The sequence below is a fragment of the Neoarius graeffei genome, chromosome 17 (genome assembly GCF_027579695.1).
Source record: "Neoarius graeffei isolate fNeoGra1 chromosome 17, fNeoGra1.pri, whole genome shotgun sequence".
NCBI lineage: Eukaryota > Metazoa > Chordata > Actinopteri > Siluriformes > Ariidae > Neoarius > Neoarius graeffei.
Genome location: NC_083585.1, coordinates 61,660,683 through 61,673,581, shown reverse-complemented (window position 1 = coordinate 61,673,581; position 12,899 = coordinate 61,660,683). Strand labels below are relative to the sequence as shown.

General features: G+C 42.5%; 1 protein-coding gene across 3 annotated transcripts in view; it reads right to left on the bottom strand.

Moving 5' to 3' along the window:
• The window catches only part of LOC132864369 (E3 ubiquitin/ISG15 ligase TRIM25-like), a 30,770-nt gene extending 26,599 nt beyond the window's left edge, over positions 1-4,171 (bottom strand). For all 3 annotated transcript variants that reach the window (XM_060897788.1, XM_060897789.1, XM_060897787.1), the window contains exon 1: positions 3,551-4,171. In XM_060897788.1, the coding sequence (XP_060753771.1) occupies positions 3,551-4,135 (585 nt within the window). In that variant the 5' untranslated portion in view covers positions 4,136-4,171. The remainder of the gene's footprint in view (positions 1-3,550) is intronic.
• Between the last annotated feature and the right edge of the window lie 8,728 nt (positions 4,172-12,899).

Below are 12,899 nucleotides of genomic sequence, written 5' to 3'. Positions count from 1 at the left end.
CCCGGAGCGCTACCTAGCCCCGGCCAGCCCCGGAGCGCTAGCTAGCTAGCCCGCCCCGGCGCACGCTCAGTAAACTAGTAAATACAGTAAAGGAAAAACTTATAACGGGCCATGTCTCAACAGACTAAGAAGTTATTTCAATGACATTTAATAACATTTTATCCTGAGGACCGAAAGTAAATGAAAATGTGAACAAATCTTAGCTGTCAGTGAACAATCCTGGTGGAAGCAGGTAAACGTCGTTCTCTAAGCCTGCTAACCTCAATTTTTGCAAATACCTCTCCCTCTGCTCGCCCTGTAAATGCCCTACGTCGCTGGATAGTGAAGGTGTTTTCTGCATCTCGCTCCTTTTTCTTTTATGTTTTTCGTTTGTCGCCTTCCTCGCATTCAAACTGATTCGAGCCGTGCCGTCCAAAATGGCAGCATCACATGACTTGGTCGCGTGAGTGAAATACCTCAATACCTCTGTCCCTCCCCCCTTACCCCCTCCCATGATCGCCCCCTCCCTCACCCCCTTGAGTCTCGAGTTTTCGTGTTGTATTGTGTTATTTTGTGCTCATGTGCTGAGGTGTATTTTTAACGTTCCCACACTGTACTCCCCGTAGGAGCATAGTGTGGGGGTTGCTTTTTTTCTCCTCCCCTCATGTTACTCTGTATTTTTCATCCCTGTCTTCCTGTCCTGTCTATTCCCCCTGTCTCACTTGTATGTATGTATGTATGTATGTATGTATGTACCTGTATGTATGATGCACGGACGGGTTGACAACTAATTTCACTAGTACTTGTGACTACGTGACAATAAAGGCTTCATTCTTCATCCTGCACCCCATTAACAGTAACAACTTAAGAAATAATTAAAGAGTCATACCTACTAATAATAATCAAGGAGATGCATGAGAACATGTGAGTGTTTAATCCTTGGCTTGCAAGCGACATCAAAGCCAATTAGAAAACCAGATGTCAGCCATGTTGGTGGATATAGAAATGCGGGGTCAAGTGGCATTCCATATAAAACACTATAGAGTGCTTCGAGGTCAGCGCGAACCCAGCGGCGGCCATATTGGAAGTCAAAGGTCGCTGTGTCAGTGCATTGTTGTTGTTCAGCGAAGCAAAAAGGGGTGACAATGCCGAATACGTGCGTCATTGTTGGCTGTAGTAGCCGGGGGGAAAAGGGTGGCAAAAGCTTCCACAGACTCCCTAAAGTCGTGACTAACCAGGGAATTGCAGCACAGGAGAAAAGCGAGCGGAGGAGACGACAGTGGCTGGATGCCATCAACCGATCAAATTTAGGACAACTTGACTGTATCTGGATTTGTTCTGATCACTTTGTGACAGGTAGGTTAAATTGTCTTGAATTTCATAGTTACTAAAATAAATGTGATACAAACTATTATCTTTTCTATGTACTTTCAGCAATGATTAATGGATATATTTGTCACATTAGGTAGCTTATGTCTACTGCACTGCATTGTTGCATCAAATGGCATTTAAGATCTAGGCCTAGTAATGTTTATGTACACATGCTTTAGTTCACAAAATGGACTTGGGTGAAACACTAGATAGTTCACAAGATCGGTGTATGTCACATGCGGCAACAAGCTGGGGTCAGCTTTCCATTCCTTCTCACCAACAGTGTATGGATCTACATTCCCAATGAAACGTACCTTCTCAGCATAACGCTCCCGTGCCTGCTTATCCAAACTTTCACAGTAGTGCTCCATCACTTCAGATGTCTAAATTCTTTAAAAAATCCAAGCTTCTAAGCCCTCTAACGCGGAAACGAATCGGTGAATGTGTACTCTATGATGTGTACTCTATGAGCGCTCTGGAGCGAATGACTTCCAAGATGGCCGCGCAGACCGCAGTGTTACTATTTTTAGCATCATCTCGGAGCACTCTATAGTCACGCGTGCACAACTCTCTTTGTTTTCACTGCTTTAAGTGTTCTCTAAGCTATGCCATATCTTTGTGCTGTGTATAGTTGTGGTCACAACAGTACTCGAGACCATGGTAAATTCAGATTTTTTAGAATTCCGTCTGTGATTCGGAAAGAGGGCGAGGAAACTCTCAGGCTTAGTACAGAGAGGAGACGAGCATGGCTGAACAACACTGGCAGGGCTGACAATGATTTAACCAAGGCTAAAACCAAAACAACTCGTGTTTGCAGTGATCATTTAATCTCAGGTCAGATTTAAAAGCTCTCCCAATAATATCATGGAAGAATTATACCGGTATCTTGTGTTGCTAGAATCTTGCTATAAAATGAGTGTTCTCTTGTCGTGGTTCACTCGGTCATTGTTATCATTTTAAAACGTGGATTACCATTTCGCTTCTAGGAGCACCAGCAAAATTATACGATAGAAACGATCCAGACTGGGCGCAATAAGTAAATTGAAATGTGATTTGTGAGCCATAAAGCTAGAGACTTGTCAAAATTTCACACTTCGTCTGTTGTTTACACATAGAAGTAAACTAAATGCAAAAGAAGCCATAACTTATCCTTGCAAGTACAACTGCTTTATCATCATTGACTGGTTTAATTGATAACATATTTACCCATCCAGAGACAAAAGTTATAAGCTTCCATGGACTTATAAGCCTTCATTTGAGATTTGTCGACCCACAAAACCAGATAGAACGTGATATCTGGGTACTCGATGGTCGGCAGAAGTGTCTTATCTTCAGAAAAATTTGACTTTAAATAACATGGGTTAAAACCACACGTCTATCTTCTCTTTGTATCGAATCTTCGCTGGACTGTTCAAATCGTGGTAATACTAAGAAAATTCAGCATTGTTTGCAGACACGCTTTCAGCGGCCGCCATCTGAGGTGCTTTGTATATCCACCATCATGGTGGACACTTATGATGTAGCAGATTTTGATCAGTGTTTTCATTTTCACTCAGAACTCATGCACACGCTGAGTAACTTTGCAGCTTGTCTTGAATAAACTGCAATAAAGTTAAGTTTTTTTTAAGTGACTGGTGGAACAAAGCACGGAAAGCAATGTGCACCCACATTTGCATGAGATTCATTCGTCCCACAACAGCCATGAGCAACCCAGGTGGAACAATTCACATTGAAATTGACCCTTGTGCAACCCGAGTTCACCACAACTTATGTGAGCATAACCATGGTTGGGTATTGGGGCTCGAACCCCTGATCTTCTGATTAGTAGCCTGGAGTCTCTCTCTCTCACACACACACAATATCAGGCACAAATCACTTTTTAGGTGGGGGGAAAAAAAACAACAGAACTAGCATAAAATCTAATATAAAAAAACCTAACTAAAAACATAAAATAACAGTAATAAAAAATAATGCCATCTTGCGTTTAATTTAATAACCTACGGTAAAAAAAAAAAAATCTATTGTATGGGTGCTGGCTAGTAAAGTTCAGTCATTATGGTCATGACGATTATTTGTACATTTGTATGAACTTCCACACCAGCAGCCACTTTTATAAAAATTCTCTCAGTCTTTTTATGCAAACAACACATTGAAATATTATTTTATGTCACATAACCAACTACAGCTTGCATTTCCTCACCTGTTTTTTACTTCTTTCTGCTTTAGCTGCAACAGTATCATGACCCTTATGTTCATCCATTGTACACAAATAACAGATGAAGGTTTGGTCAGTATGACAGAAGATCTCGATCAGTTGGTTGTGTTCAGAGCAGATCTCCTCTTGGAGCTCTGCACAGGCTTCAACTAACTTGTGCTTCTTAAAGGCAGGAGACTGATGGTGAGGTTTAAGATGATCTTCACAATAGGAGGCCAGACACACCAGACAGGAATTAGTGGCTTTGCGTTTTCTCCCAGTGCAGGAATCACACTCCACATCTCCAGGTCCAGCGTAACAGTGAGCAGGTGAAGCAGCTTGGAGTTCAGTCTTCTTCAGTTTCTCCACCACTTCAGCCAGCATGTTGTTCCTGCACAGAACAGGCCTTGGGGTGAAAGTCTCTCTGCACTGGGGGCAGCTGTAGACCCTCCTCTGATCTTCCTCATCCCAGAAGTGATTAATACACACTTTACAGAAACTGTGTCCACAGGGAGTAGTTACAGGATTCTTCAGAAGATCCAGACACACTGGACAGCTGAACTGATCCACTGAAATACTGGCTTCTGCCATTTTCCTACATGCACACACTATGTGTGAGAGAGAGAAGCAGATCTCCTTCTTCTCTGATGGTTTTTGACAGCTTAAAGTGCTTTACTGCCACCTATTGGACTAGAGCACAGAGTGCCAACTTTAGGAACTCACACTTACTGGTAAATTCCAGATTTCTAGAAATTAAACACATTTTGTCAATTACTCCCATCCTACAATTTTAGATTCAGATTTAAATCACTGTGTCAGCTTTAAATCACAAAGAACTGAGTTGCTCAGTGGTCCAAAGTTAGGGTGACCAGACGTCCCGGTTTTACCGGGACAGTCCCGATTTGGGGTTGTGTGTCCCGAGTCCCGACAAAAGTCTGTTGGGACACGGATATGTCCTGGTTTTCGCCACTCGTGACGTTTGCGACTGAGCAGCATGGGAATCATTAGCAGAGAAATGTCTGCATTTACTATTTTGATGAATTGACAGGAATCGCAAACTTTCCTGGTTACTGCCCCCTGGCCCTGTGGCATGGGTGTTTATTTAGCCACATTATTCCAGACAACAGAACGTGTTGCCATGCAACAATAAAATAAACATTAACTGGCACGAATGTTCTTTGTCTAGCAGCTAGCAGCAGTAATGCCGCAGCAATTATGCCGAAAAGAAAATGTACCTTTTCCAAAGATTTACAGGGCACCTACCCCTTCCTCCGAGAGGTGCAGAACAATGCGCACGAAGCCTACTGCACACACTGTAAGTGCTTTGTTCTTGTACTGAGTTGGGTAGCCTATGTTGCAAATGCTGTGCGCTCCTGTGGGGGCTTTCCTCGGGCTGTCGCTCCTCTCCTCCTTTACTGCTGTTTTGTTTGAGTGTATATTTATGGAAGCCACGAGAGGCCCTTCATATAATCTTTTTTTATTCACCTTGTTATCCCTAGATAACGACATAATTAATTCAGGATCTCGAGAAAACAACACAACTAATTCGAGATCTCGAGAAAACAAAACCGTTATTCCGTGATCTCGAGAAAACAAAACAATTATTTCATGATCTCAGCTGGATCACTGTATCTCCGTCGGTAGAGACGAAGCCGGGCCAGTCTTCTGCGGAGGTGCCGCGGACTAATTTTGAAATTATCCCTTATTAAAAGACTTAATGCAATCTCTCCCTGTGTCAATCCCTGATCAAAATATTGCCTTATTAGGTGATCGATTATTCCAGACATTCTAATGACCAAAGTTGCGTCTATACAGAATGAGAAATAGCCCCAAAGTCAGCATATCACAAGTCTCTTGGCGCACCTGAATGAACCATTTCTCAGCTGTTTACTCGAGATCATGAAATAATTGTTTTGTTTTCTCGAGATCTCAAATTAGTTGTGTTGTTTTCTCGAGATCCTGAATTAATTATGTCGTTATCTCGGGATAACAAGGTGAATAAAAAAAAGGATTATATGAAGGGCCTCTCTCGGCTTCTGTAGTATATATTCTCAAATCACTTGTGTCTTTTTAGTTTCTGTTTAACATACCATTCTGACAGTTTGGCCATATTGAACAGCTTGTTGCACCTTCCATTAAAGTGTTCACTTTTGTCCACATCTTCTTGCTTTATTCATTCAGTTGTGGGGAATGGTTAGTAAGGTTGATTCTGACCTAGGCTATGTTGAGGTCACATATCTACTTTTTAAGTTCATGCTATAGTGCATACAATTTTAGAGATATAGCCTACATGTGCATATGCATTCTTCTTGGTGTTCTCACAAACAGGTGAAATAAATCAGTGTAAATTTGGCCTATGGACATAGCCTGGCCTATTCTCAGCCATTACAAAATCTGTTGTCTGACCATAATTTAACTGATCTGTATACCACTATGCTACTAGATAACAAAATGCCTGTTTGTTTTATTTCATGTGAGATGTTGATAAATGTGAGCTTCAACAAAATGATAAGAGCACCTCTCTGAGTGTCACGTTTACGTTAAAAAAAAAGGTGTGCGTGCACGAGCATGGTTGCGCGCAAAAGTGTTCCAGTTTCAAACTAGGGAAATCTGGTCACCCTATCCAAAGTCTTCTTTTCAGATGAAAGTAAATTTTGCATTTCATTTGGAAATCAAGGTCCTAGAGTCTGGAGGAAGAGTGGAGAGGCACAGAATCCAAGGTGTTTGAAGCCCAGTGTGAAGTTTCCACAGTCTGTGATGATTTGGGGTGCCATGTCATCTGCTGGTGTTGGTCCACTGTGTTTTACCAAGTCCAAAGTCAACGCAGCATCTACCAGGAGATTTTAGAGCACTTCTTGCTTCCATCTGCTGACGAGCTTTATGGAGATGCCAATTTCCTTTTCCAGAAGGACTTAGAACCTGCCCACAGTGCCAAAACTACTACCAAATGGTTTGCTGATCATTATATTATTGTGCTTGATTGGCCAGCCAACTCATCTGACCTGAACCCCATACAGAATCTATGGGGTATTGTCAAGAGGAAGATGAGAAACACCCGACCCAAAAATACAGACAAGCTGAAGGTCAACATCAAAGCAACCTGGGCTTCAATAACACCTCAGCAGTGCCACAGGCTGATCGCTTCCATGCCGCAGTGGTTCCCAAACTTTTTGGCTGGGGACCCCCTTTTGGACTTCAGAATATTTTTGGGACCCCCTGACATCGACCCCCCCCCCCCCCACCACCACCACCACCACCACCACCACCACCCATTATGCAGTGGAATAAGTTCTTACCGGTACTACAATCTCCAGTGCGTCACTTTATTGTTTTCTTAAAACTCATTTTACCTGGTTTTTTTTCCACAGGCGTTTTACACCTTTTTCATGAGATAGATAACTTCTTAATATTCTTAACTAGGGCCTACCTTGTTGTAGCTATGTACAAAAAAGGACATTACAAAATATTTCAGTTTGTAAATATTTTACTGTGAGAACTTTCTTGTCAGTACATTTAATTTGGAACTTCTCATCTCATCTCATCATTTCTAGCCGCTTTATCCTTCTACAGGGTCGCAGGCAAGCTGGAGCCTATCCCAGCTGACTACGGGCGAAAGGCGGGGTTCACCCTGGACAAGTCGCCAGGTCATCACAGGGCTGACACATAGACACAGACAACCATTCACACTCACGGTCAATTTAGAGTCACCAGTTAACCTAACCTGCATGTCTTTGGACTGTGGGGGAAACCAGAGCACCCGGAGGAAACCCACGCGGACACGGGGAGAACATGCAAACTCCACACAGAAAGGCCCTCGTCGGCCCCGGGGCTCGAATCCAGGACCTTCTTGCTGTGAGGCGACAGCGCTAACCACTACACCACCGTGCCGCCCTAATTTGGAACTTGACTGAAAAATGCAAAATGATGGATTCCCTCCATGAGAACAAACAAACAAAAAAAAAATTCCAAACAGGGCTGAAGTAGTTGTCCTCTTCAGGGTGCTGGCGAGCCATGCCACATGTGGAATGTGCTGCTCTTCTCCCTTTGGCCAGCCAAGTCACTTTGCAAAGCATGCTCACATTTAAATCACGAGCTTGCGCTCCTGTAGCCTACTAAAGCGGACTTAGTAAAACTGTGCACTCAATGCTATTCAGCCGTGCCGCAGTTATAAACGGCGTGAGCACAACGTTCTAAAGCTTAACCACGATTTATAAAAGGTGTATTTGAAGAGTCCTTTATTATTTGTCCAAGTGAAACCACCAGTGATGTGAATGCCATGTCTCAATCTGATACCCAGCCACTTAAAAACATGATGTTTGAAATGCCGATTAATTTCGTTGACACAATTTTCTCTCAAAGACGAGACTTGGCTGACTGACTGCTGAGCGCAGCGCGAGACGGAATTGAAGCTCCAAAAACGCACCAACAGAAAGACCAAAATATGGGAGACATTTGCAGAAGTTTTGAAAACCATACTACCATACCATACTCAGGGCCGTAACTACCATTGAGGACACCGAGGTCATGTCCTCGGCATTTTTTTCCAACGGTATTTTTTTTTTCACTCAGTAATGTGAAATTAATATATGATGAAAATCGTTCTGACTTTGTTCGGTGGAAAATTCTAAATTCAGCTTGCATCCCCCTGTTCTCATGTGTTTGTCTAAAAATAAAGTCCACATAATCATTTTTAAACGAAGCTGAAATATCCGACATTGGAAACATTTCATATCAGGCAGCCTCGCGATAGTCAGCTAAGCACCACGGGATACACAAGAGCTGAGAAGTGTTCTCATCAAGGTCCGACTCCGCAGCCAGTCAGTTTGTCAATTAGCCGTGGAATCTGAAAATTGGGGCGGCACGGTGGTGTAGTGGTTAGCGCTGTCGCCTCACAGCAAGAAGGTCCTGGGTTCGAGCCCCGGGGCCGGCGAGGGCCTTTCTGTGCGGAGTTTGCATGTTCTCCCCACGTCCGCGTGGGTTTCCTCCGGGTGCTCCGGTTTCCCCCACAGTCCAAAGACATGCAGGTTAGGTTAACTGGTGACTCTAAATTGACCGTAGGTGTGAATGTGAGTGTGAATGGTTGTCTGTGTCTATGTGTCAGCCCTGTGATGACCTGGCGACTTGTCCAGGGTGTACCCCGCCTTTCGCCCGTAGTCAGCTGGGATAGGATCCCTGTAGAACAGGATAAAGCGGCTAGAGATAATGAGATGAATCTGAAAATTGACATAAGATGAAGAAGTCTACTACACTAAAACAAACCAAACTCAGCTCTGGAAAGTCAACAAGTGAGAGAAAAAGAAAGAGGGAAGAAGGGGAGTTAATTTTGCCAGTCCGGAATGCTTATGATCATTAACAGTGCAATTTTAATTAGCATTTCAAGCAACAACAGTGGAAGCCACTTAGCTAGATAGGATTTTCGTTTTCCAGGCGGCACAAACTCTTTTATTCTCTCTCTCGATGTGATTTGGTGTGTTTCAGATCAGAAAAGGCTGGGCAGTCGGGACCTGTTGTTTATGAAGTTATTGGTGCTGACGAGACTTGAGCTATTTTGCTAACTTGCCAGACTATAGGCTAACGTGAACACAAGACACTATTGTTTTGATCATTGGTTGTATTTTCGAACGGAAATGAAAACGGGTAGCAAACTTATTATGTTCACATTTTATTTACAGCATGATGTACCGCCTCTGACTGCTTTCTGTCAATCATGAGCAGCCCAGCCGCGTTCACAGCTCCTCCTCCAATCAGCAGCTGGAGATGAGCCTCCTCTCGGGAAGTCTTGTCCCGCCCCTCTTATTGACTCCCATCTCCAGTGAGGCTCAGTCTCCGAATGGAGCGGTTTAGTCGGTTTTGTCCAATAACCGTCTAGTATTTTGCTATTGAAAAGGGCAGATATTTTTTAAAAAGCAATTGAAGTCCATTCAGGCTCGGCTAGATTGCGTTGTCACTCACTCACGCACACACACAAAATACTTTTGTGATCGTGCAGTTTTGAAATTGTTAAAATAAACATGTTCACCTACATGTTCATCTTGTTGGGCTTGTGATTTTGACTCGTTTCCAAAATGTATGAAAAGTCACCATATTAGGACTTTTTTTTTTTTTTTTTTGGCAAATAAGATGTATCGCAATGTTTGACCTCGGTATTTGAAAAATCCTGGTTACGGCCCTGACCATACTTGCTGGCGTTTAGTACCATTATTTTCCTAATGATTATTTTTGCGGCTCGAATGGGTGGATTTGAAAGCATCGGTCGACGCACAGCACTGCAAAAGGAAGCTGCTGCTGACGCGCGTCACACATCCTGGGACTTTTTAAACACGCTACTCTTCATCGGAGCTGGTCAGAAATGGCATATTGTGGGGAGATGTGTTTTCTTCTCAAACAGCGAACGTTACTAATTTTATGTGTTTTTTTTTTTTAGTCAGCATAAACCCTCTGTCTCACAGGTGCGACGCAGCGGTGAGGGGCGGAGCGCGATTACTGAGTGAAAGGGAGCAGTTGAATTCTAATGACCGTGGCAGCGATACACTGAATGAAATTCAGATTGGAGCGCGGGGAGCGATTATGGAGTGATTGGGTTCTATAGACTGATTTAATGACTCTCTGCCGGCTGACGCATTACCAACATTCCGACGCCATTCAAAACATTCCAATGCCCGTTTTTTTTTTTTTTTCTGTGTTATGCAAACAGTCCCGTCTCTCCGCGACCCCCCTGGAGTCCCTCCGCGACCCCCACTTTGGGAACCACTCGGAGTAATTCATGGCAAAGGAGCCCCAACCAAGTACTGAATGTAGGGGAGAGTGGGGAGGAGTGAGCCGCTTTTTTATTTTTGGACCCCTAGCCAAAATAAAAGGGCCGAAGTTAAAATGATCCTATGCAAATGAAAGGTATTCAGAGTAGTTGCAACACGAACCAAGTTGTACAACTAATCGTGCAACCATCAGTTCTACAGATGGGAGAAAAAGCCTGTTAATTTTATGGCTCACTCCTCCCGATCTAAGGGAGGTGTGAACCACCCCATGGGGAGGACTGGACCACTGGCTTGAAATCATGAACAAATGACATTTGTCATGAAATACAAACTTTTATTTGAACTGTAACAAATGAAACGTATTAAAAAAAAAACAAATCAGACTGTAAAACTTGTAAAACAGTAAAGATATAAAAAAAAAATCTAAAATCTTAACATTTTTGTAGTTTGGTGCCATTCTTGCTTCCTCCAGGCCATTTTTTCTAGCATTGTCTACACAGCGTCTGAGGGTAGCACGTGGTATACCGGTTTGCTTTGCAACAGCACGGATACTTTCAGATCCTTCAAGAACACGTTTTGCAGCCCGTAACATGTCAGCAGCTGGCGTTGATCCAAACTTTTCCCTCTTTTTCTTGTACTGGAATGGCATGGTACCTTTTGGGAGTGACTGAAATGCAAAGAAATCCCATCACAATCAAATTAACAGCGTTTCAATTTTGGGTGATAGTTTAGAGAAAATTTGATCTTGATTAACAGGCAATATTGTTGCCCGGAGAGAAGAGATTTAACAATGGTAAGGGTTGGTAGGATTATTGGTAATCTGTGGATTATAGCCCCATACCTTAATTACATGTAAAAGTATTAGTACGGTAATGTATCACCATGACACAAGATTAGTTAAGGGAGGAGTGGGCCTAGGCTCACTCCTCCCAAAACGACCCGCCATTGCTTCTGATGTCGACCTACATTTGAACGGAAGGATGTGGCCCAGGTTATGTCATCACACAATACCATAGTACATGCCTAATAAACAACAACAACAACAACAATGTGATTGTTATCTTGGTTTATTAGACAATAAGATGAAAATACATGTTAAGTGAAATATTTACTTACTACCTTGAATTTTAGACTTTTGTTCTCCTATTGTGAGCAGGGTGCCAGGCTTCCATCCACTGTGGGTTGAAGTCAGGGGAATTCCCTGGTGACTTCATATGACAAGTTAACTGGGATAAACCCTGGCTAAATTTAGAAAAGTTTTAAGTGGTTCACTTCTCCCCATGGCTCACTCCTCCCCACTCTCCCCTATAAATGAACATACTTTTCAGAAGTTGGATATTTCTGTATTGTAAATCCTTTTTGATTGATCTCAGGAAATATTCTAATAATCTGAGAAACTAGATTTCTGATTTTCATGAGCTATAAGCCATAATCATCAAAATTAAAACAAACAAAAAAGGCTTGGAATATTTGACTATACATGTAATGAATGTAGAATCCATTCACTGGCCACTTTAATAGGAACTTGTTGAGTCTAAGATTCCTGTTCTTGGCTGCAGGAATGGAACCCAATGTGTTCTTGCATTGCTGAGATGCTTTTCTGCTCGCCATGGTTGTAAAGAGTGATTATATGAGTTACTGTATCCTTCCTGGCAAAAAAAAAAAGCTCAAAGCAATCTCTCCATTTTCTTTTGACCTCTCTTATCAACAGGGCATTTGTTTCCACCCACAGAACTGCCATTCGCTTGATTTTTTGTTTGTTTATTTTTCACACCATTCTGTGTAAACTCTAGAGACTGTTGTGTGTGAAGACCCCAGGAGATCAGCAGGTTCTGAAATACTCAAACCAGTCCATCTGGCTCAAACCAACACCCATACCACAGTGAAAGAAATTCACATTTCACTGTGTATCTAGGCTAAGACTAACACTTGAAGCCCATGAGGCGTTGCTTAACAAACACCAATCTGACGCGCTTGCTCAGCAGGTGGACTCAATTGTATGCATGAATAAACAAACGTAGCGTCTTCTTTCTTTTGCGCATTTATTGTGGCTCACCGCAATGTTAAAATGCATCCAATAGCAATACATCCCAAGTCAGCATCATTCACAATAGTCCATTAAACGCAAATAAAGCACGCCAGAAAGTTCACATACAAACGCCGAGCATAGCGGTCAAAATCTGTATGTGTTCCCCTCCGTCAGGCAACACCTGTCACCTGAACAAAAGGTTCCCCCATATATTGCTGTGACCAATTACATCATGGTGACCCCAATGGACAATTATGGCATGACAAGAAATAAAAGGAAAACTGGCTCTTACACTGTGAGATCACAATTTTTCCCATTCTGATGTTTAAACTTTGTGAATATTAACTGAAGCTCTTGATTTGTATCTGCATGATTTAGAGAACTGCAGAAAATAAAACAGCAGGTGGGTGGATGAGGGTTCCTAATAAAGTGGCCAGTGAGTATATATGAAAGCTTATCCTTTTGAATGAAATTATGGAGGGAAATGAACTTTTTTCATGATATTGTTTGAGATGCACTAGTACTTTAGAGCCACACCTACTCTCTCTGTCACATGATAACCCACACTGAA